The sequence below is a fragment of the Chlorocebus sabaeus genome, chromosome X (genome assembly GCF_047675955.1).
Source record: "Chlorocebus sabaeus isolate Y175 chromosome X, mChlSab1.0.hap1, whole genome shotgun sequence".
In the NCBI taxonomy this organism is placed as follows: domain Eukaryota; kingdom Metazoa; phylum Chordata; class Mammalia; order Primates; family Cercopithecidae; genus Chlorocebus; species Chlorocebus sabaeus.
Window position 1 is genome coordinate 20,160,820 of NC_132933.1, and position 24,951 is coordinate 20,185,770.

The following is a 24,951-nucleotide window of genomic DNA, read 5'->3' on the forward strand; positions in this document are numbered from 1 at the left end:
CTGTTGTTGGAGAACACAGGTACTTCTTGGAGTAAAGTGGATATATCTGTTTCTAGCACCCTCCTAGCTTAACATTGGCTCTGAAGCAGTACTGCTATGCAAACAATTATGAAGGACATTTTTTTCACATGAAAATTTTTAGTTTATAAATGCTTTCATGAAAAATCCACAACGGCCGCAGATAACATCATTGCAGCTCTTTACTCCTTCAGCTTTTTGCCAGCACCAACATTGGCCTTTGCATTCCCCCTGACTTTCTTTATTGGGTTCTTGCGTTACTTTCCTTGCTTTCCTGAGTCTTTTTCTTCTCATACAGGCCATGTCTTGAAAGTCTATGTTTGGGTTCATTTTTCTTTGCATAATCCAGGGAATCATAAATCATGCCAAAGCCAGTTGTCTTGCCACCACCAAAATGAGTTCTGAATCCAAATACAAAGATGACATCTGGTGTGGTCTTGTACATTTTCGCTAGTTTTTCCTGTCTTAGGCACTCTTAAATTTCTGTCTTAGGCACTGTTGCCTTCCTGGGGTGAAGGACATCAATGACCATTTGTTTCCCCTGAAGTAGTCGGTTGGTCATGAACTTTGTAGTTCAGATAGTTACCGTGTTGTTCATGATGGCTGTCTATCCTCGGACAGCCAGGAAGGAGAAAAACATTTTTATTTAGATATGTGCATAAATAAAGAGAAGCTAATTGTTTCTGTCTTTATTAAGCACATTTACAAATCTCAGCTCTTTTCACCTTTGCTTTATTTTACCGTGCATTTATGTAAATTAACACTGTATCATGGATAAAGAAAAGGACATTTTCTTAGGTCTCTTAATAGGATGGTTTTTCTATCCTGTTTTATGGTTTGTCTTTAAAGCTATTTATGCTCTTTAAATTATCCAGTTTTTCCCACAGTGATTGTTATGACCAGAATGGGTTCCAAAGAAACAGGTAAAGTTAGGGATTATGTGCAATACTGAAGCTTGTCCATAAGATGGCGCTCTGAGAATGTGAGATCTCTAACTTATTTTTAGCCATGTATAGCTGGGCAGCATATTAAACTTTCGTGAAATCAAATTTTTTTTTGGTGGGGACCTAGTCCTTCTGATTGGCTCTCAAGCACTTGGAACCATTCTGATACTTAAGGGAAGAAGGAAAGTGACTTTTCTAGCAGTTCCCTTGTCCTAAATCAGTACTAGCAAGTGTCAAAAATCAGCAAGATCTGCTTGAGGGACCTTTTAAAGAAAGGGATTTCTTCTAAATGTGGGACTTGTGATACTAAATGTTATGTGTTGTTACAAAACCCTGTCTGGGTATCAGATTCTTCATCTACACAGTGAGTGGATTGGACCAGATGATCTCTGAGAGTGCTTCCATTTCAAATGATCTACATTTGAATTTGTTGATTTCCTTCCACTACGCCATTGCTGCCTCAGCCAGAACAGAAATGAGAAGAAAAGATCGCCTATTTTACGCTTGTTTGACTCTATTCCTCTCCTACAAGTGCTCTCTTTGCTTCAACTGTCCCAAGACAAGCATGCCCAGATGTCCTGTTTTAATGAGGTTTCTTTTCTCTTTATGGCTTTTGCGCAGGTTTTTTCCCTCTCCCCAACCCCCTCCCCAATCCCTAACAATCTTCCTGAACAGAAGCATGTCCCCCTTTTCACTTCACAAATAGGATTTTCTTAGTATTATGACAGTCATTTTTGTGCTAAACAGATACCAAACTGGATAAAGAAGAAGATGCCGCATGTAAGGTAACACTTCTAACATGCTACATAGCATGTCCAGTTAAGAAAACATTAGATTTGGGAGGTAGGAACATCTCTCAGTTTATTTTTCCTCCTCCACTTGCTAGTATTCATTGCCAGAACCATGTCAAAGCTTCAGTAGAGAAGCAGCATTTTGCAGAGGAGGACAATTAATTTAATTACAGATGAGTATTACTAAGTAGCTAACCCATCATTACAATCCCCCATGGCCAACAGTGTCCCCATTCCTGACACACTCTGAGTAGTCTGTGGATAAGAAGAATTGGGGCCACACTGGCTCCTCCTCATTCAAGGCCTGTCATGAACCACGTGCTCCAGTGGCACAGAGCTAGCCTGAGAAAATGAAATGCTGAATTAATGAATTAATGCAAAGCTGCCGAGGCACCCTTCACTGATTGACTTCCCTCTGGGCTTGAAGCTCAGAGCGCGCATGTTACATGAAATTCCCCAGGGGCACATCACACATGTTGCCTTGCTGTAGCCAAGGTGACAAAGGCAGGGATGCACTAAGACATTGTTATCCTATATTTGTTTTCCTGTTGTCCTTAGGCATTTGAAATCTTTAAATAGTCTTTGGTATGTGTCTAGTGGCATGGATGGTGTTGGTGGTGGATTATTTATTTCTCTAACTTCAACACCTTGTCTCCCAAGAACACAAGTATGTCACTGAATAGCCTTGGCCTGCCCACCATGGCCTCCCAAAGTATGGCTATTAAATAGCCATACCGTCAGATCTCTGTGTAAGAAAAGAAACCCCACACACAGGGCTCTCTCCAGGGGCTCTTAAAGGGCAAGTCCAGTAATCTTGCTGAGTAGGCCAAGAGAGCTTTGTGGCAATGCTGCTGGGAGCCTTGTAAACCATTATAAGCAGCTCATCCATTGTTTCCTACAAGGAAGCAATGGAGCAGGGTGGTGAGGAAATGTCAAATATTTAGTCGACATCGTTTCTCTCTAAGGAAGCAAGACGAGCATAGTGGTTAAGAACCCACACAACTGGAGATGGATTCTTAAAGTTCACACTCCAGCTCTGCTGCAGACAAGCTGTGTGACTTTAGGCAAGTGACTTACCTTCTCTGTGCCTCAGCAGCAGCAAAAACAGCTGCCAATAGGGTAGTCAGGAGGATTAAGTACATGTTTTCTTTTTCTTCAGTGCTTCGAACAGTATCTGGCACAGAGAAAGCACTCAGTAACTGACAGTACAAGTACCATGAGGTGCTTTGGGTGATTTAAAAAAACAAAAACAAAAACAACTAACCAAACCTCTGCCTTCAAAGACCTCACAGAGTACATGGAGTGGCAAATGGAATATACATAAAAGGAGCACTAGCAACTCAGGGCAGTGCCCACAATACATTTCAATGCGAGGGCACTGAGGTCAGCATGACTCAGGGTGGTTCAGGGAGACCCTCAATTCTCATCAGGTGAGGACTTCAGGCATCTACAGGAAAAGGTAGTAAGAACTTGAATAACTTCTTTGCCTCTGTTTTGAGGGAGGATACAACTGATAATTTACATTCATGTTCACATCCTCACTGATATACTGTCTTTTTGAAATAGGTAAGTTGGAGTTATTTCACTGAAGAGTAGAAAATAGGGCCGGGCATGGTGGCTAATGCCTATAATCCCAGCACTTTGGGAGGCCGAGGTGGGCGGGCAGATCATGAAGTTGGGAGATCAAGACCATCCTGGCTAACACGGTGAAACCCCGTCTCTACTAAAAAATACAAAAAACTAGCTGGGCGAGGTGGCGGGCACCTGTAGTTCCAGCTACTCGGGAGGCTGAGGCCGGAGAATGGCGTAAACCTGGGAGGCGGAGCTTGCAGTGAGCTGAGATCCAGCCATTGCACTCCAACCTGGGCAACAGAACGAGACTCCATCTCAAAAAAATAAAAAAATTTAAAAAAATAAAATAAAATATATGGGATATATATATATAGAGAGAGAGAGAGAACAAGAGAGACAAGGTTTCACTCTGTCATCCAGGCTGGAGTGCAGTGGTTTGATCTTGGCTCACTGCAACCCCCACCTCCCAGGCTTAAGTGATCCTCCCAGCTGAGCCTCCTGGGTAGCTTGGACTGGGACTACATGCACACGCCACCATGCGTGGCTCATTTTTGTGTCCTTTGTGAAGATGGGGCTTCACCATGTTGCCCAGGTAAGTCTCAAACTCCTGGACTCAAACGATCTGCCCACCCTGACCTCCCAAAGTACTGGAATTATAGGCATGAGCCACCACACCACACTATGGCTAAACATAGCCAATGTGGGCTATGTTTAACCTAGCAAAGTTGAGCTCGTGACCTGATGTCAACCACCTAAGGTCTGAAGAAACTCAAGGGTGACATTGTGAACATTGCCCCAAATATGTGTTCTGTCATAAGAAAGCACCTTTGAGGAAGGACATTGGTGATGGCCAACATAACTCTTATTAACAGGAAGGATTTCCCAGAGGCCCTGAGATGTGCATGTGAGTCGGGCCCACTTTTTGTTTTTCTATTGTTTTGTTCTCTTTTGCCTTTAAAACAACTAATGCCTGTTAATATAATGTATGATATGGTGACTATATTAAAGAATATTATATTGTATATTTGAGATTCACTAAGAGAGTAGTTCTTAAATGTTCTCACCACAAAAATAAAGATAATTATGTGAGGTGATGAATAGGTTAATTAGCTGGTTTGGCATAATTGTTTCACAATGAGTACATATGTCAAAACATCATATTGGAAGTGTACATGTATTTAACTTTTATCAATTCTACCTCAAGAAAGCTGGAAAAACATTTTAATTAACGACTATATAAAATCTCATTCATTATATATTAAACTATTATAAAGATTAAAAACGGTCATGGTAAAAAATATTTTAAAATATAGAAGGATATAAAAAAATAAGATTTCACTGGCATCTCCCTATTCTCACTCACTGAAAGTGACTGCTCTTATCATTTTCTTATGTATCCATCTAAAATTTTTCTGGGCATATTTGAACATGTATAGAGTGTATAAGAGTAATGCAAATGTAGACCCATTTTCACCACGGATGCTGCTACTTGTATCTGTTATAATGTATCTCGTACTTGATGCCATATCAACACATACAGATCTACTTTGCCCTATTAATGTGCTCATAGTATTTCATTCTAACACTCATTACTTTTAAAATTTGGTTCAATATTTTGTCTGGCTAAGGAGCAAAGGATAGAGACATGAGAAACAAAAACGTATTGAGAGCTGTGGGAGAAGTATCAAGATACCTAAAGGATAGTGCAAGAACACAGAGTTTTTAAATAGTGCCACTAAACTTAAGCAACTATAAGCATCAGTTGGACCAGGACTTTTGGTTACTGCCTTGTGAAGTAGATGCAATAATGGCAAGTTTTAGGCCTAAGACACAGGGCAGCTATTCCCAACACTTCTGTAACCAGAATCCATGCTTAATTTGCGAGAGTCCTTTGAGTATTTAAATAGCACATGGATAGAGCAGAACAGTAGATGCTATTTCAACTTTCAAAAAGTTTGGCAAGCTTTTGAACCCAAAACTGTCTTTTAAAAATGGAGTCACTATGGGATCAGGGAGCAGTGTTTAGTCCTGGCTCTTTATCCATGGCTGGGAGATAAGAAATTTTAAAAAATACATAGCTAAAGGGGCACTTTTCTGAATGGCAGAAATTAATACAGTAGGACCACAAAGGATCAGCTGTGGGACTAATTTGATTTAATATTTATAATAGTTTTGGAAGCTGGAGTACGGGGCAAAATTGCTAAGTTGGCAGATGTCTTTACACTATTCCAATGAGAATAAGTAGCTTCAGGAAGACGCTTGTTTTATAGGAGTGGACATAAAAGTGGCTGGCAAGCTTTGATATGAAAAAGACCAAGGATATGTCTCTAGGGACACATTCCTGAAGTTCATTTCAGAAGATTTATAATGAACCTTACCTCTTTATCTGCAAATAGGGTCTCTGCTTCAGGCATCAGTAGGAGTTAAAGAAGAGAAGATGGAGTTGGTAGTATCATCAGAAGGTGGATGATATTTAAACAGACCGCATTATATGAACATAAAAGAGGAGGCTAGTAGTGAGCTGATTCCCAACAGATAAAGAATGTTCCTTTATGTCTCTTTAAAACAGCCCCCAAAGGCAATTGGTATTTGATGATTGGTGATCTGTGTATTCACGAATTAACTTTTAAAGTTAAATCTGAATGTGTTAAGCTATCATTTTAGAAGAAATGCAATCAAATGTACTCTTCAGCATCTTTGCTACAAAATATTTTCCTTCTCAGAGGATGACATTTAATTATGAATGTCAGAACTAGATTTCCTGACCTCCTCTGTTAGCATGCATGTTTTTCAAAGTATGTCCTTAATATTGGCAGATACATTGTATCATGGATGGGGACATCTAATAGAATGAGATTAGTATCTTCTGAAGTTGTGCAATTTTCAGTAATAAAGAGATAATGCCCTATCTACCTCTCAACTTCACAGTGTGGTTGAGAAGTTCAAATGAGCTGAGTGATATGAAACTGCTTTGTAAAGTGCTGTGCAAAAATATGGTAGTGTTCATTATTCTTTGTACTTCATAATTTGGGATTAGAAATATAAATTGACTCAAATCTATGAATTTATCCTTTATAGATGTAAATGCAAATGTGTGAAAATCAGTATACGAGGATGTTCTCTGCAGCATTGTTTATATTAACAAAATATTACAAAGTATTGTTAATCAGTAAGGTATTGGATAAATAAGTTATTGAGCCATACAGAGGAATAAGAACAAGACAGTTCCATGTGTCCTAACATGAAAATATGTCCAAAGTATATATTTAGTTTTAGTTTTTGTTTTGAAACAGGGTCTCACTCTGTCACCCAGGCTAGAGCACAGTGGTGTGATCACAGCTCACTGCAGCCTTGATCTCCTGGGCTCAACACTTCAGCCTCCAAAGTTGTGCACCACCACGCCCAGCAATTTTTTTTTTTTTTTTTTTTTAGTGGTTCGGTTTCTTAATTGTTTTATTTTAAGCAGTTCTGTTTTTTGTATTAAAATACTGCAACTCAATATTTTTGTCAAAGTTTCCACTTTCTTATCAGAGACAAAAGCCAGAAAAATACAAAAAGTGTTCCTTTCTCCCATTCCTCAAGCATAACATCCAACAACTTGGCAACTGGTAGTTGTTGACAGTTGTGGCTTGTATTTGGTGATATAAACAAGATTATAGAGGCACTAAACCATAAATGTAGTTTCAGTTTTTGGGGCATTACTATCATTTTACAAAATATTTAGCTTCTACTTTGAACATTAAAATGTAGTCCAGCTTTTTAAAGCCACAATTAACCACCATATTTTTTATAGGACCAAAACAGTTTGATTGTGCTTTTAAAAAGTGATCATTTAGAATCAATTAATTAGAATTAGAAATGCTTAATGCCTACCTTAAGTGAATACCTAATTAATTCCCAAAATAAAATTGTGATCTCTTTAAAGATGTTCAAGTCGCAACATTGAAGCTGCTTTGGTGGTGGCATCTAAATGATAATCTGTTTGCAAATGCCAAATGAAAACTCTTTGTTGGTAGATTGAGCTATGTGCAGAATTAAATACAAATCAGTTTAGGCATCTTCACTTTTCATTATCTTATCTCATTGGAAATTATACATAATGTAAAAGTAGAACACAATTCACTGATGTTTTTCCTTAGTTTAATACAAGTGTACCTCATTTTAAGCAAAATATACTAATGATTTATGAAGCAGGACTTTCCTTACTTTTTCAGTTAAAGAGATGTGCTTACAGAATTTCTTTAAATAACAAGGCTTCTTCGACCTGTTTAGAGTATTTAGATCACAGAAATTCATTTCACACACAACTTCTTTGAAATACCTACATTGCATAAAATGAGGCACACAGGTAAATGTGCCCATTCCATCGAGACTGCCTCATTATTTTGTGGTTATTTTATATTTTTCAGTTTGTCATTATTAACACTTTAATATGCCAGGTTCATTCACTCCCTATTTTAGTTGAGATGAGTTAGTGTTTCTAAGGAGTGTTTTGTAATCTCTTGTCCCAAACTAGGCTGGTTTGGGAATCCAGTGAGAGTGACTGAAAATTGAAATTCAATCCTGAACATCCTTCCAGAACACAGCCTGTCACCCTGTGGAGATAACACACAAACTATCTCAGCGGACCCCCACCTGTGGCAGTGAAAATCATGTGAGAGTCATAGTTCAAAAGAAAAAAGTGCTGAGCACTGTGGCTCATGCCTGTAATCTCAGCACTTTGGGAGGCTGAGGCGGGAGGATCACTTGAGCCCGGGTGTTTGAGACCAGTCTGGGCAACATAGGGAGACCCCGTCTCTACAAAAAGTTGGCCAGGCATGGTGGCTCACACCTGTAATCCCAGCACTTTGGGAGGCCGAGGTGGATGGATCACCTGAAGTCAGGAGTTCGAGACCAGCCTGGTCAACATGGCGAAACCCCGTCTCTACTAAAACGCCTGGCTAATTTTTTGTGTTTTTTATAGAGATGGGGTTTCACCATGTTGTCCAGGCTGTACTCAAACTCCTGGGCTCAAGTAATCCTCCTGCCTTGGCCTCCCAAAGTGCTGAGATTACAAGTCCAGTCCAAAGTATATATACTAAGTGATACAAAGTTGCAAATCAGTATGAGTAGCATCATTCCAATTTTGGTTAAAATTACCCATTAGTATATGTAGGTGAAAACCTCTACATGTATATCAAACTGTTGACCATGGTCCACTCTTGGAAAAACAGATTGATGGGGCAACTTTTACTTTATGCCTTGTTTATTTCTGTACTTCTTGAATTGTTTACAATGAACATTATTATTTCATAATTTAAAATATGAATTATAGATATCAATTTGCCCTTATAACCCTGGCTACCCTATTGTAATTGAAAAAAAAAAAAGTATATAAAGAGACAGCAAAACCCCTGGGAATCTTTTCATTTCTTTAAGAAAGCATTCCATTATCAGGATCAGGGGCAAGTAAAAAAGAGCTCAAAACCTTTTTCTCTCTTTGGCAATGGTGTTCTGGTATTCCCACATGATGAAAGCAGAAGGAATAAATGACATCTGTTTCTTGTTTTCTTTGTTTCGCAAAATGAGGAATAATTCTATGTAGAGGTCTGGAACTATGGGTGCAATAAGGAAACCACCTCATCTGTGCATCACTGTCCCAGTTGAAGTTGGCAAAACCCCACACTGGAAGGCAGAATCGCCTAGTACTTTAAATAGTTACCCTTCTCATGATGGTGAGGATGTCCATTGCTACCCTGAAACTTCAATTCTGGAGTAAAGCCTATGGTTTATCCTACAGGAGCACGTTAAAATCTTCCCTCAGGCTAGTGTTCTCTCCTCTCTTGGAGAACACAGAGGGAAGTTGACAGGTGTAATTTATGGTGCAAGTGATTTGAGAAAGTCTCCTGAATAGATACCCAGCTCCATAGCCTACAGGAAACAGTGGGAGGAGGAAGAAGAGGGGAAGGAAGAGGTAAAGAATATGGAAGAATCTTTCTCCTTCAAATGATTAGAAGGCTTACACACAGTGAAGGTTCATTCTGTGTACTTCACTATCATGACCTTGAACTTCCCCCAGCACAGCTCTAATCACTCTGCCTTGTCATTGGCCCTTACTCTTCTAGACTCCCCACTAGACTGAGAGCACAATAAGCGCACACAGACCTTGTCTGTCTTGTTCATTGTTGTATCCCCAACATCTAGGGAAGAAAAGGGATATTGAATATAATTGCTGATTGTTGAATGAATGTTTTCTTACTGTAAATAGACACTATGTGGAATGGTCTACTTTTGCACCATGAGGTCGTCTCATGAGCTTGTGGTCAGCCTGACTGTTGATGCCAAATAAAGTCAGCTTTTCCTTTGTTTGGGACTTTCTTTGACAAACCTTTTCTTTACCTTCACCTTTACAGATACAGCCAAAAGGCGGCAAGGAATGGAATGAAAAACCAGTTCAATCTCCATGAGCTGAAAATGAAGGGCCCTGAGCCAGTAGTCAGTCAAATTATTGACAAATTGAAGCACATTAACCAGGTATGTGGAATGTCAAAAAAAAATAATAAAAAGTAGAAATGACAGAGAGAAAGAGAGAGAGAGAGAGAGAGAGAGACAGCTTCCACTGTTCAAACTATATTCTTGGGTTTTTAGAAAAGACACTATTATTTTCTTCAAATAGTCTGTCTGCTAAAAAGGACTTCTGGCCTTCATTTTTCACCCGGCTTTTAAATTATAAAGACAATATTGCAATATGAGGGGTATCTTAGAAAATAGAGGGAAAAATATTTCTCACAATTGCACTATTCTATCCCGTCTGTTTTCATTTTTACATGTTCTCGTCTAACATTTGTCCAGAAAGGCACACTCGCACAGACTTTTTCCATAATCAGAAATCCACAAGTGATTTGTAGTTCTGAAAATTAACACTATCTTGGCAACACTTTTCCATATTGTCACAAATTTTTTTGTTATTGTTGTTTTGTTTTGTATTGTATTGTTTTGAGACACGGTCTTGCTCTGTTGCCCAGGCTGAAGCACAGTGGCACAATCGTGACTTACTGCAGTCTTGACCTCCTGGGCTCAAGATATTCTCATGTCTCAGCCTCCCAAGTAGCTGGTACTATAGGCATGCACCATCACACCTGGCTAATTTTTAATTTTTTTGTAGAGATGAGGTCTCACTATGTTGCCCAGGCTGGTCTCGAACTCCTGGGCTCAAGCGATCCTACTGCATTGGCCCCACAAAGTGCTAGGACTACAGGTGTGAGCCACCATGCCCGGTCCCCACAAATCTTTATATTAATTATTTGTTATGGCTGCATAATATTCTGTTGAGTATTCATCATAATTAATCTGCATGCTTTTGCTGGATATACAGGTCGCTTCAAATTTTTTGCCATCATAAATAAAGGTACCTCCTCATATATAATGCTTTATCTTGATCTTAGCTTATTTTCTTAACATGCTAAAGTTATTGGGTCAAAGGATATGAGCAATTTAAATGCATGTATCCAAATTGCTTTTCAATGAGAATGTATCAGTTTTCACTGTCACCAGCAAGACAGGCGAAGTCCAATTTCACTGCATCCTTGCCAGCTTCTGACTCACTGCCATGCACAGAGACACCCACAGATTCCCTTGACCTGTACACATAGTTTTTCCTCTCATAAGAAGTTTAGTAACAAGACACAAATAGAAGTTAGTTGTACCATCTGCTTGTGATTGCTTTGTGGCCACAATAAAAATGCCACCAAAAAGGCATATACCAGAGTGACAGTGTTCCTGCCCCATGATCCATGGGTGGGAGGACTCTGGCATCACTGACTTCTATTTATAGTTTAGGAAGAACTTAATGGAACTGAAATCCTTATGCAAGAACAGAGGTTTTATACAAAGACATTGGCATGAGTTTTTAAAATATGGATTTTAGCAGTAAAATTTTTGTGGGTCTTTAAAATATGGATTTTAGCAGTGAAATTTTTGTGGGTCTTAGAAAATACTTAGAAGGGCTTTCTAAGAGTAGTATTTTTTTTTTTCACTGCAATTGCATTGTGAAAGTATTGATGACATGCTTGGGTGGAAACTCCTCTGATGCCTAATAAAGTACTCTGTACTCAGTGAACACTTAATAAATAGCTGATAGTGCTGCTGAGCAAATGATAATGGCAGCGTCTACCTAACTGAGCCTTTTTGTGTGTGTGTGTGAAAGTACAACTTCACTAAGTTCTATGAAGCCTTGCTAGATATAGTGTGATGATTTCAAAATGCATCTCTGAGGGGATCAGAGCACAAACAATGTAAAACACTTACTACTGAGTTGAGGGCATGATATACTTCACTTGGGGACAGTGGTACAAATTATCTCAAACCAAATGTGTCTAGGTGGCTATGTTCAACTGGTTAGACCCCAACACTGGTGAGGCCAAAATCTCAGTTTCCATCACTGTGTCCCTAATCCTAAATGAGGAGTATTGTCAACAGGTCCCTTGTGTCAACAGACCTTAAGGATTACCTACTATGTACTCAGCCGGGTGCCAGGGATTTTGGGGATTCAAAGGAAGTCTAGTCAGTCTAGTCCTCTATCCTCACATCATCCTTGGGAGAGGAAGCACAAGCATAGGAAGTGGTTAAATAAAGATAAAGCGCAGCCTGTGATGCAGAGCCTGAAGAGGAGTGCTGCTCATTGGTTTTGGGTGGCATGATTAGGCTAGTGGGAAGATTGCAGAGAGGGGCAAGTGTTAAGATCTGCCATAAGCGATGAGTAGGGTTTGAGTAGGTAAAGACAAGCAAGGGAGGGGCAGTCATAAGAAAGATAGAGTGAAGACCTGTGGGCGGACCCCACCCTAGAAAATGGGAAAGCTGCATCAGACGTGGGCTTCTATATGATCAGGCAGTCACTAAAAAATATTTATAGCAAGCCCTTTCAGCAAAGGCTTTGGGCACAGTAGGAAGAATATGGGCTTTGGATCCAAATGGATCTGAATTCAGTTATAGATTTTACTAGGTATATAACTTTGGGTAAATCAGTTAACCTCTCTGAGCTTTAGTTCTCTCATTGGTATTATGGTAAAGGTATCAAAAACTCCAGTGTGTATATATATTATATACATATATATATATATAAAATATGCACACAGATATATGTAATTGCATATGCATGACAGGCACTTAATATATGGCAGTTAGTTGTGAGGACTGTGTTTAGGATTTTCTCTATAGGCAGGACTTGAGTTTGAAAGGGAGTTCCAGTACTTTCTGCCAGTCTAATTCTTCTCCCCCAGTTTTATATGTTTATAGATCCCTTTAATGCATCTCTTCTCTCTCTTTCTCTCCCATGTTGTCTCCTTGTTTCCCTCTCCTCTAACTTTCAGCCACGAAAAGCTGAAACCAGCTGACAGGTAGGGTGATGTACATAGAGAGAAAGGTCGCTATTACAATTCCTTTTTCCTACCTCTGGCCATGAATAAGTGTGTGAACACTTTCAGTTTCTATACAAATACCATTGAGCAACCAATTAATTCTCATTGATAAACCAGTTTTACCTGTTTCAGTTGAGCTGTTAAAATTGTTGGACTCCAAACACCCACATTGATTTTTTTTCTCATCTGTGTTGCTTTATATAGCTGAAACACATTTTTTCAGTCCTTAAATAAAATTCATATTTTGGCCATGATTCGATCTGAAAGTGAGACACTTTAGGGAAGTCATAAAGAAGAAAGTCATGATGATGTCGATGATGCTGATGATAATGATAATGTGTTGGCTTTGTATAACATTTACCCATATTTCAAAGTGATGTCATGTTCTAAGGTCTAACTGCTTAGAAAAAAAATCCAACCTGGAATTATATAAGATATAAAACTGTGACAGAATCTTTTCAAGAACTCATTATTACTCTTAAACCTTATCTCATTTTCACTGTTTTTTGGGGAGGTAAGTGATAAATAATGTTTGTCCTTTTTATAGTTAGAGAAACTGAGGCAGAAAGCCATCAGTGGCTGTGTAGACGTAGACATGCTGCCAAAAGATTCAGTGAGTTCAGTTGAAAACTCAGTCAATTATCCAGATGTTTCCTATATACTGCCAAACATCTGGATTCACTGAATGCCTGACTAAATCGGCCTAAAGCTTTGGTGATAGGGAGGTAGAATTAAGTTGACTTTCCAAGTTCACATGTAATTAAGTGGTGAATCTGAGAATGTGATGTTATTTTCCTAAGCCCCTTGCTCGGTGCTGCATCTATTAAAACTATAATAGCGTGCTAATACAGAGATACTTTCTCTCTCTCTCTCTCTCTCTCTCTCTCTCTCTCTCTCTCTCTCTCTCTCTCACTCTCTCTCTCTCTCTCTGCATGTATGCCCCTTGTGTGTCCATCCAGATGAACTATGGCTAGGCCATTTATGAGCACATCCCAAAATAGCTTTTCACTTTGTTTCCTGGGAATTCTCAGCTGCCTCCTTGCAGGTTATGGTTACTGTTGATAGCTCTGGAAATAATATACCCACTAAGGGAATAAAGTAACGTTATTTTCATACTGATAGTCCCATGGTATAACCTTGAGGGGATGGGTTCAGGGCCAGGCTCAGGCGCCTTTCCTGGGAAGGCCTACAGGTGTGGAATGTTCTCCCATCCTCCTTCCAAGCCAGAGTTCATGTGTAACATTCCCACGATCAGAAATGAGGACCTTTTTATTTCCTTTTCAGTTTCTAATTTGTGTGAGAATTTATTGTCTTGTGTTAGGAGAGGAATTGAACTATTTTACGTCCTCAGTGACAGTCCTGGAATTTGCTAGGCCATATTGCTTTAAAACAACAACAACAACAACAACAACAACAACAACAACAACTAAGTTTTGTTTTTGTTAGTGTCATTCTGCTCCAGGCTCCTACATGGAGAGAAGACTCCACAATTACCAAAAATGATCACAACACACGGTTACTCATATAATACTGTGGGCCATTTATCCCCTAACCTAGTTTTGTTGTTAACTTTTCTCTCTCTTTAAGAGTAGTTATGTAGTTAGTGCTAATTTAGCAGTCCCTAAACTGCCACAGGAGTTATTGTTCCCAAGAAAAATCTATCCATTTATTGTTTCCCCATTTCAGTTCAGGTTCAAATGAAATACCAGAAATTGTTTTCCTGCCCGTTGTAAACAGTTGAAGCCAGAGTAGTCAATACCTGCCCATTTGGTGTCAGAGCTTTTCATTCAAAGTTAGATAAAGTCTCATCTGTTTGGGATGGTTGAAATGTCCTGCTGAATGGTGGGGGAGTGGACGAGATGGCCTCTTAAGATTCCTTCCAGCCGTGTGATTCCATGATTTGTGGCTCAAGGTCAGGCTTTAACCCAGCACCCTCTTGTGAACAAGTCTTGTGACTTTATTCTCTGCTCTGCCACTCTTTTTAAAACACCCTGTTCCCAGGTCACCCCTTTCCACTTTGTAACCTCTCATCTTTTCAGAGGTTGTTCCCTTCCCACCAGCCTTCCAGCCTGGGCAGATGGAACTTAAACTTGCCCTTCCCCCCACCCAATTCTTCTGTTCTGCCTTGTTCTCATTAGGCTATGAAAACATTAAACTATAAAAACAGTTTTGCATTTATCACCCCTAAGTTTCCCTCCTCCAGGGCCAGATAGGTGACCTGTTTTCGAATCATGTTAACCATGTGATGCCATATGAATGATAATAATTCTGCCATATATTTACATAGCACAATTCAGTTTGCAAAGCTCTTTCCTATCCATTAGATAATGTGATCTTTATAGCCGCTCGGAGAGGAAAGCAAGGCAGGCATTATTACTTACATTCCCAGATGAAGAAACCATGGGCATTAGAAGTCTACTGATTTCCATACAGTAAGTAGTAGAGCTAGACCTAGAATCCAGAGCTACTGATTTCATTCTCTGTGCACTTTCCTTTACTTGTACCAAGACACGGCACACCTATTAGGAAGATCTATATAGAAAAGATGTGCAGAATACAAATAACAAAAACTCCCTAATTTGTGGTCTGATAATTTTCAAGTGCCAAATATGATCATTTCTATGGCCGAACTCTAAAATCAGCAGCAATGAAAGATTAAGCACATTGTTTACAAAATCTCAATTGGTGAGATTCTTGGAAAACCTACCGCCACATTGTATGGAAACAGAGGAACTTTGTGGCATGAGTTTGAGTTATAAATAGCAGAAGAACTTTCTGCTAGTGAGTCCTAATTCATAGAATGATGTTAAATGGTCAAAGATAATTTAAAAATCTAGAACAGACACTGAAATGTCTCTACTTCCATCCCCCTCTGTAAACACCAGAAAAGTATTTTTAAGATGCCTAGCAGACTCTAGTGCGATGAAGACACTAACTTTTGAAATAGAAAGTTAAAATTTTTAATAAGTTAATTAATAAAGCTGTTAAGTGCCAAAGGAGCACTCAGGACATTCCTTAGCATGTGATTTTAAAAAAATGTTTGAAATGAATCTCAGACATGATGGAAAACACTCCAGGTAACTTGTTTTCATAGTCTTCTCACAATAACAGGAGTGAGAGTTGTAAAACACTGGCCTAGTGCAATGGTTGCTAGAAAAGCCAATATTGATATAAAATTTCTAAATAAAAGGAGAAACCTTTTGAAAGTCAACTTTAAGTAAAAGACCTTCCCAAATGGAATTATGTCCCAGTGTCTGTCTGTCTTGTTCACATACAAGTGACATGGCAGAACTCTAGTAATTGCCCTTTATTTCCATATGGAGCCAGAATGTGTGTGTGTGTGTGTGTGTGAAGGACAGAGTACCTACAATGGCATGTTAACAAGAGCCAATGAATGACTTCTGAGTCACAAAAGGACAATGTGAGTTAGCCTTTTAAATACCAGACTTAGACTCTGTGGAGTTAAACATTATTTCATGACGTAAAAGGAAATTCTCTGATATACTCCAAAAGGGATTTATCATTAAAAAATCTTCTGTCACTTTGCCTAATAGCCTGAAAAATAATTACAATGTCTGGTGGCTTTGGGGAGCATGTGTTTTTAATATCTTAATTATTATATACAGTTTAATAACACCGCACCAAGAAGAATTCCCAAGTATTTCATATTAAATTTCTTGAAAATGAACTATTTGCTATATTTAGAATACACAGGATTAAAGATACTTAAATTAGGTCATGTATTTTAGTCCTTGCATATTAAATTAAATTACTCAAAAATGGAAGATGAGTCGGGAATGGCGAGCCAAAATGTTGTTAGTATTAGTGTTGGGGTCATCTTGATTGAGCAATGGAGGGAAATACATGAACTTTTCTCATTACATTATTGTATTCTTTCATAGAATATTTTTAATTGGAAGTGTTAGCAATGGAAAGGCAAGTTCTACGTATGAAAAGACAATCCTGTCAAACAATATAGACTACCAGGTTTATGAAGTTTAGAAATACATATCTAAATTATCTATGAAATTCATAGGGTCTCCTATTCTATTTACATTTACCCACTGGCCAAATGCAACACCTTTTTTTTTTTTTTTTGAGATGGAGTCTCGCTCTGTCACTCAGGCTGGAATGCAGTGGTGCAATACTGGCTCACTGCAACCTCCACCTCCCGGGTTCAAGCAATTCTCCTGCCTCAGCCTCCCGAGTAGCTGGGATTACAGGTGCCCACCAGCATGCCTGGCTAATTTTTGTATTTTTAGTAGAGACAGGGTTTCACCATGTTGGCCAGGCTGGTCTCCAACTCCTAATCTCAGATGATGTGCCTGCCTCAGCCTCCCAAAGTGCTGGGATTACAGGTGTGAGCCACCGTGCCTGGCTGATACTTTTTAATAAACAGTTACAAATACTTGTTTCCTAAAAGGTTTGCAGTTACAAACATTTGCTATATGAAGTATATCAGTGTGTGTGTATGTATGTGTGTGTATTCAAATACTATTTCAGAAATTAACTGAGATATATTTATGAATATGTATCTTGCTTCTAGACTGTAAGCTCCCTAAGTGTGGGATCGCACATTTAATTCTTTGTATCCCGTGGCACCTAACACAGTAGCATATACAAAGTAGACCCTCAATATATATAATTGATTGATTGATCAGTCAATTCAAAGGACTTAACCTTTGCTGCCCTTAACTTATTTCTGAATTTAGATTTCATTTAAGGTAATTTTCACATTCAATATTAGCCAGTGTCTGTGCTAAAGGACAGAATTACGTAAGTGCAGGATCATAGGGTCTAACCCTTTGATTTTACAGAGGATGTTAAAGCCAAGAGAGAGAAATGACTTGTCCAAAGTCATACTACCAGTAAATGACAATACTGGGACTGGGAAATAAACAGGTTAATATTCTATACAGCCATTTGCTCTGCTTCCAAAGGCTCTTGATACAAACATGCTTGTAAATATACAAACACATTTTCTTATACAGTAAGTACTCCAAATCATGGCAGAAGCCCATACTTAGGAAGTTCACCTTTGGAATAAAAGGCTGTACAGCAGGAACCATGAACTTCCTAATTATTTATCACTTATTTTGGGTATTAAGTAGGTTTTGGCCTAACAAATATACCTTAGTGCCCAACTGCCTCATTCAACTCATTGGGCAGTTCAGTTGTTGGACCGGGTGGGGAGGTCTCTGCTGGGATCACTGAACCAAAGGAAGGCAGAATCAGCAAGACCTGTTGCTCATGGCCTTTTACCCACTCACAGAGTCTGACTCAGGCTCCTGTTCTCATTCAGGGTCAGTCATCCTTTCAGTCTCATCCCCTGGATCTCAACTCCTCCACCTTCCTGGACATCCTATAATAATTTATCTCGTGCCTCCTTCCTCCTTCCAGAATGACAAAATTAGCATCATATTAGTCAGTGGGCTTCTGTGCCAGATAGCTCAGTTGTTTAGGGCAGTGTATTCAGATTGTGTTCCATAGGGAATGTGGGAGAGGTGCTGTGGAGGTTGTTCTAAGTCCCCCATTCCTATTTTAACCAGAGCAGCTCCATTTTTAAAAATCTTCTTCACATATTGGTCTTCTAAGTAAGATTTCACTTAAAGGGGTCCAACTGCAAAAATAAAAATCTTAGATGCCCTTAAAGCTAACATTAAAGGCTTAAATCCATGTGAGCCATTTCTTAATTTGAGTGGTCAATGGAGGTACTAAATATCTATAATACACAAGGAAGTCACAGCATGCCCTCCAGTCCCCATCAACTGCTTTCTAAAATGAACTGTGGGTCAGAATGGAGACCAAATGGGAGAATGTGAATGGCTTGGTGGTAACATTATTGAAGTGATAGCTAAAGGCCCATGCTGTAGTACTAGTGAACCAGAAGTGGCTTCTTTGAAGCTGATGACCAACATATATGAGTTTTCTTTGCCCATGTCATTAGGATTCTAACAAAATCCAATGAGAACAAAGTACTGAGCTGAGCTCTTTTGTCTTAAACTAGCTTGTCTATATGGTGCAGTCTTGTGTTAACTGGCCCACACAAATGTTTATTCTTGGTCCTTTAATCCCATGGCTATTTGAGATCTAACGTTCAACTGTAAATTTATTTGACACATAGCAAGAAATGTTTCCAAATTCTGTATGGGCTCAGTGTTGGTACATAGTTAAGGTAAAATGATAATAAGGAGATTAATTCTGTATTCCTAACTATGTGCTTTCATTAGATAGTGACCACAGTGGTTTTACATAGCAACTGTTAAGTGGAGTGTCTCCAACAGAGTTCTAATTAATATCCAAAATAAAGATTACATTATTATTCATATACACTGGATCTTATTGGATAATTTCTTAAGTATGGTTTTCTTTTCCTTGTTTAATAAGTTGATCTAGATTTTTTTTTCATAGTCCCTATTTTGCTAAGTCATCACTTCTCAGAGTAATATCTGTTCTGTATTATGGGCAAGCAGCTGACGAAACCAAATAAAAGCTAAGAGAATTACTCTTCTGATATGCCACAAAAATGAGGTCCAAGTTCAGGTTAGTTACATTCCAGGTCACTGAGGATTCTTATGGTTATTATCATGGTATCACTGTTATTAAACTTTGAAGCATCACAAAGAATTGGTGAAGAGCCAAAAGACTGAAGACTGGCACAATTATTTACCCTCACCTTCAATAAGGGATGGAAATTGGATTCTGGAAGCCACAAACCAGAAAGTCTGGTGTCACATCCTAATGAAATTCTAGATTAGATTCTTGGAGAGCATGAGCTCTTGGAAGCAGCCATGGTGGTTACAAGTAGCCACTGTGGACTTACTCAGAACTAATCAGGCCATTTCTCCTTATACGTGCACGCATGCACATGCCTTATTGATCAGAGGATGGGCATAGACATGCTGGGTCTCAATTTCAGCAAAGTGTTTGACAGAGATTCCTATGATTTGTCTTAAAATAAGTAAGGAGAAATATTGGCTAACTGATCATCTAGTTGGATAAATGTGTAGCTAATTATTTATCAAATATGAAATGTATCAATATCAGTCCAGAGTGAGTCCTTTAGTTATTAACTTTGGGCCTAGCCCCTTATTGCCTAAAGTTTTTGCTAGTGACTTAACTGAAGATAGAGAAGGCATACTTCTAATATTTAGTGACTGCATGATGCTAGGTGGGGTTAGTGAATACATAGATAACACAATTGGGATGCAAAAATATCTCAGTAGGCTGCAATCACAGGAAAAAACTAGCAGGGTAATATCCCCATGGGGTTAAATGTGAAGTATTACATGTAGATTCACACACATGAGTGCCTAAGCATGATAGGGGAAACCCAACTTAGCACACATTCTAGTTTTTAGTTGTGATGGAAAGAGCTATGAAACCTTCACTGACCCAAAACAATATCCCCCAAATATTGTGGTAATTTAGTAACTCTCTTGATGTTGTTGCCATTTTTTGTGGAAGAGAAGAATACAGATTTACATGTATGTTTAGGTGGGAGAGGGAGAGACATGGAAGTGACTAGAAAAATACTCTCCACCCTGTTTAAAGGTTAAAAAGGACTGTTTTGGGATTGTGATGTTCACTGCTCCACATGAGTTTTTGTTAACGCCAATACTACCTGTTTTAGTTGTAAAGCATCACTGGTATGTGACTGAGAGTCTCAGTGAGATGTTTGAGAGCCAAAACACTGGATTATTTAGTTTGAGGGAAAGAACAAAGGCTTTAGAGCCAAATAGATCTGTATTTAATTCTTAGATTTGTCATTTTGTAGTTACTTGGCTTTAGGTCAAATTACTTAACTTTCCTATACTCATGCTTCCTAATCTGTGAAATGGGTATACTATCATCTATCTTGAAAAGTTAAGACAAATATTAGGGATAATGTATGTGGTAGGCACTCAATATAATTCTAGGTACTGTTTTTCTTCATATTCTTACAATATGAAGAGTTAGCATAAGGGCAAGTCAAGAGTGACCTTTTAAGTGACTTGAGTATCTGTGCCTCAGTTTATCAATTTCTGGAATGGAGAGACTACAACTTTTCTAGTTTGGAGTGTTGTTTAAATGATTTAAAAATTCTAAATATAATAATCTAAATTCTAAAGATTCTTGGAAAAATATATCTAGCCAACCTTCAACAGATTTTTGAACTATTTAAAGATTAGTTTGGCTCAAAATGACTGAATGGAAAATGAAGATGATTTTGTGTGTGTGTGTGTGTGTGTGTGTTTAAATTAAGTTCTTCAGATTTTCCCAAGTTTGAACTCTGCCCTGAAGTAGAGGCTCTATAAATAGGCAGGCTGCTCTTGGAGTACAGCTTAGAGATTTTACCACATGATCCAGAAGTCCCATTTTAATCTTCAGCCCCACCAGGACCTTTCATGGAAGGATGGTATCAAGTGGAGAGACTTCAGAGCTATAAAGTTCAGGGCAAGTTAATCTGCATTCCTTTTGTATTTTGCTCTCTGGTTGAAGATGGTGAGAGGTTCCTATATTTAAAACCCGGCTGACATGATATCCTTATTGGCAGATGTCTCACAGGAGGTATTTAGAATGATTTTAAGCAGCATATAATATGTTTGTGAGTGTGTGTGTATTTCACATGCCAACAGAGCAGAAAGAATTCACGGGGCTTGTGGCTACTGAGCTTTCTTGAGACACCATCACTCTCAGCTGTTGGGGTGATGTCACAGATACCAGTGACACTGCCTAGGCCCAAATTCCCAAAGCTCTTTTTTTGCATTGCAGAGCCTAGGGCAGACCTACGCCATAGGCTCTACCTTCAAAGAACTATGGAATTTGTTAGCCACAGACTGGAACCAGTGACCACTTGTTGTCAGGCAAAAGGAAAGCTGCCCCCTGCCGCCTGAGCCTTTGTGCCTGCCTGGGATACCATGGAAAATGGGGAAGGAATCCAGACTCATTAATGAGCTAATACAAAAGATTAAGCCAAGCTAGAGGCAGTTTGTTATAGCTGCATATGGATGCTCGAAGGCAGTCAGAGCTGAAAGATCTCCAGACCAGAACCCAGTGGTGCTGCTGCCTTTGTTTGCCAGACACAAATATAGGATAAGGGTATCCCCGTGGGGAGCAATTTTCATATTGCCAATTTCTTTTTTCAGTTATGTCATTCCCTGAGCTATTGCGTGGCAAATTGATTGATCAGTAATTGCTATCTGATAACCCATGGTCCAAATTATTGTTAAAACTGCAGGTTTCATTATAATATACTGAGATGGCGCTCAGATCTGAGCTTTTACTTGGTCGAATGGTCTTTGTTCTTGTTTGTTGTTCTTGGAAGTCACTGAAAACATGATTACTTCTATGACTCCTTTTCAAAATGAAATTCACAGGGAAAAATAAAAAGTAAAACACAAACACCCGTGTGTGTGTGTGTGTATATATATATCCATGTCATTTATTAGGAGTTATTTGTTGAATGCCCATTTTTTATGTAGTGCTGGATTTGATGGGGTCTGTTGATAAGGACATGGAGAATCCCCCCACACACACACACTCATCACATATGCATATATCATCACCATTTGCATTCATTTATTGAATATTGAGCAGCTCTCTGTGCCAAGCACTGAGCATAGGGGCTGTAGACAAAGATACAGAGATAACTTAATCACTTTCAATGAGGGTGATGAAAACATGGCTACATTACTAGACTCCAAGGCACAGTGTGTCATAAAAGAAATATAAACCAAGTACTATGCTAGCCCGGAGAAGAGAAGGATTAATTCCTACTGAGGGAATTAGACAAGACTTTAAAAATAGGAGGTAGCCTTTAAGCCAGCCTTTGAAAGATGAGGAGAATTTTGACAGATAGAGATTGGAAGGAAGGATCTTCCTGGCAGAGGAATATGGCATGAGCAGTGGCTCAAAGACATGAAAGTACATCGACAGCCTTATGTGGCTGGGGAGCTGAGGCCACAAGCCAGATTGGAAGAGGACGTGGACAGTGAAAGATGAGACGGAAAAGGTGGTAAAAAATTTGGGAGGGCCATGAATAGCATACTAAGGAATCTGAGCTTTACTCTGTGGCAGCACAGAGCACATGAAGGGCTTGAAGCATGAGAGTGACATGGTCAGATCAGTTAACATCAGTAATGTTAACTGCCAGCAGCGCGAAGGGTGCTTTAGAGATCAGAAATTGGAGGCAAGGAGTCCAGTTAAGTGATAACGTTTACAAGGCAAAGAAGGAAAGCTTGTTATTCAAATTCATTACCCTTCCTTCCCACTGCCTGATGGGAAAACGGAAGGGGTGTCCAATCTTTTGGCTTCCCTGGGCCATATTGGAAGAGGAAGAATTATCTTGGGCCACACATAAAATACACTAACACTAACGATAACTGACGAGCTACAAATAAAAACTGCCAAAAAAAAAAAAAAAAAACAAAAAAAACAAAAAACCTCATGGTATTTTAAGAAAGCTTACAAATTGTGTTGGGCTTCATTCACTGCCATACTGGGCTGTGTGCAGCCCATGGGCTGCGGGTTGGACAAGCTTGGTTTAGGAGATGAGAACCGCTTTGTCCCTAAAGTTGACTCAGTCATCTTTTGGCCATTAGCCAGGACATAGGAGAGGCCGGAGCAGGCAGTGGTTTGGGTCTCCGCAGAAAGTAGTAGGGTGTGGCCCTCCCACAGTAGACCAGTAGCTTCTCCAGGTCCCACAGTAGAAAATGAAAAGAAATTTCTAGTACCTGCAGAGATTTGTCCCTTATTGAATCTTTAGTAGAAGTTCTCACAATGAGTTATTTAGATTCCCTGATGAATGTGTTAACTATTACTTTTAATCAATTTGTTACACACTTTTTTTTAGTCAGAATTCCAATTAAATGTAGCTCCTTGGCTGTTGAATGTTGAGTGCCATCCATTCACTGAAGTCTCAAAAATTACCAAAACTGTGAGAAAGATCGAGAGAGATTATAGTGTTTTTCTTCAGCTGCCACTGTGGGTGCTTAGATGTGTTGGAGAGACTACTGTGTTTCGTGACAGCCTCACAAAGAAGAGTGGGGGCCCCAGAGGGAAGCAGTGACTGTTCGCCTTCTCCATACCTTCTCAGAACACATTTTCCTATTTGTTATCAACTCCTATGTCTTTCTAATTATGGCAGCTCCTTATAGCTGGTGCTGTTTCACTAGAACAGTCTCCAAGAACTTTACACGTGTTATGTATAAGACCTCGCTTGTTCATTTTACTCAAGCATGTGCTGACAAGGAGCTGACCTGACATTTCACCAAAATGCTCTCTGCCTTGTACTCGACACTGCCTCTTCTCTCCACCTTAGCACCCCTGTGCCCTTACTGGTCAGAGCAGATGCTGAGAAGACAGAACAGATGTCTCGGCTAGACTAAACTTGTCTGTCCCACTCACCACCGTATCTTCAGCTCTTTGAACAATGCCTGGTATATAAGTGACTGATAACTATTTATTGCATAAATAAGTGAAAAATTCTGTTCCTCTTTATCCCCAGTTTGGAGCTGTGTGGACAGGGTGAATATATTTTGCACATGGGACAGATACGAATTTTGGGGAGAAAATGTAGTGGCAGGTACAGAGAGAAGGCAAGAAAGTAGGGGGATTCTTTTTGCCATCAAAAAAGTTACAAAATGTTACATTGGGGTTTTGCTTTTCAGGTATGTACAGAATATTTTATTTCTTCAAGAAGTCATCTGGAATAGCCCTTCCTCTATTTTATTGAGAAATGCAGTGGAATAATACCACAGCTTCCCCATAAGTCTTCATTACATCAATTCAGAAGGTCCTCAACTTGCTAAGAACCTGGAAAATTCATGAACTCTCTTTCTGTTCAGTCACCCTTTTCTGACCTTCACTTGGGGGCTATGCTGTGGTTGTCATACAGTGGAATGATTTTTGACAGAGCCCCCAGGCTCTGGCCTACTCTCCACCTACTCTGCCTATTCAGTTGCTATAAAATATGGCATTGAGCAAAGATGGGAAACCTACTTTATCTGTCAAAGCCTGAGTAATAACAACTTTCATTTTCCTGGCCGCCTCCTTTCAACTCCAAGCTCAGCTTGTTGAGGCCTGAAGAGTAGAGCCAAAACAGCAATTCATGTGCGTATTTCTATCTAGACTCCAGTCTCCCTGGGTAGTGTAGTCCTGTGGTGATTCATGCCTCGAGTATAGATAGCTGGATATTGGGAAACTTCCTTATTTGCAGGATATAAAAGTGAATGAAGTGACTAAAATCTT

At 39.2% G+C, this 24,951-nt stretch overlaps 1 protein-coding gene and 1 pseudogene across 1 annotated transcript in view; one reads left to right on the forward strand and one right to left on the reverse strand.

The window, feature by feature from the left end:
* GPC3 (glypican 3) overlaps window positions 1-24,951 on the forward strand; it is a 457,513-nt gene that overhangs the window by 326,825 nt on the left and 105,737 nt on the right. The window contains exon 6 of the mRNA XM_007992737.3: window positions 9,718-9,838. Coding sequence (XP_007990928.1) covers window positions 9,718-9,838 — 121 coding nt within the window. The remainder of the gene's footprint in view (window positions 1-9,717; window positions 9,839-24,951) is intronic.
* LOC103232584 (small ribosomal subunit protein eS24 pseudogene) lies at window positions 201-616 on the reverse strand (annotated as a pseudogene).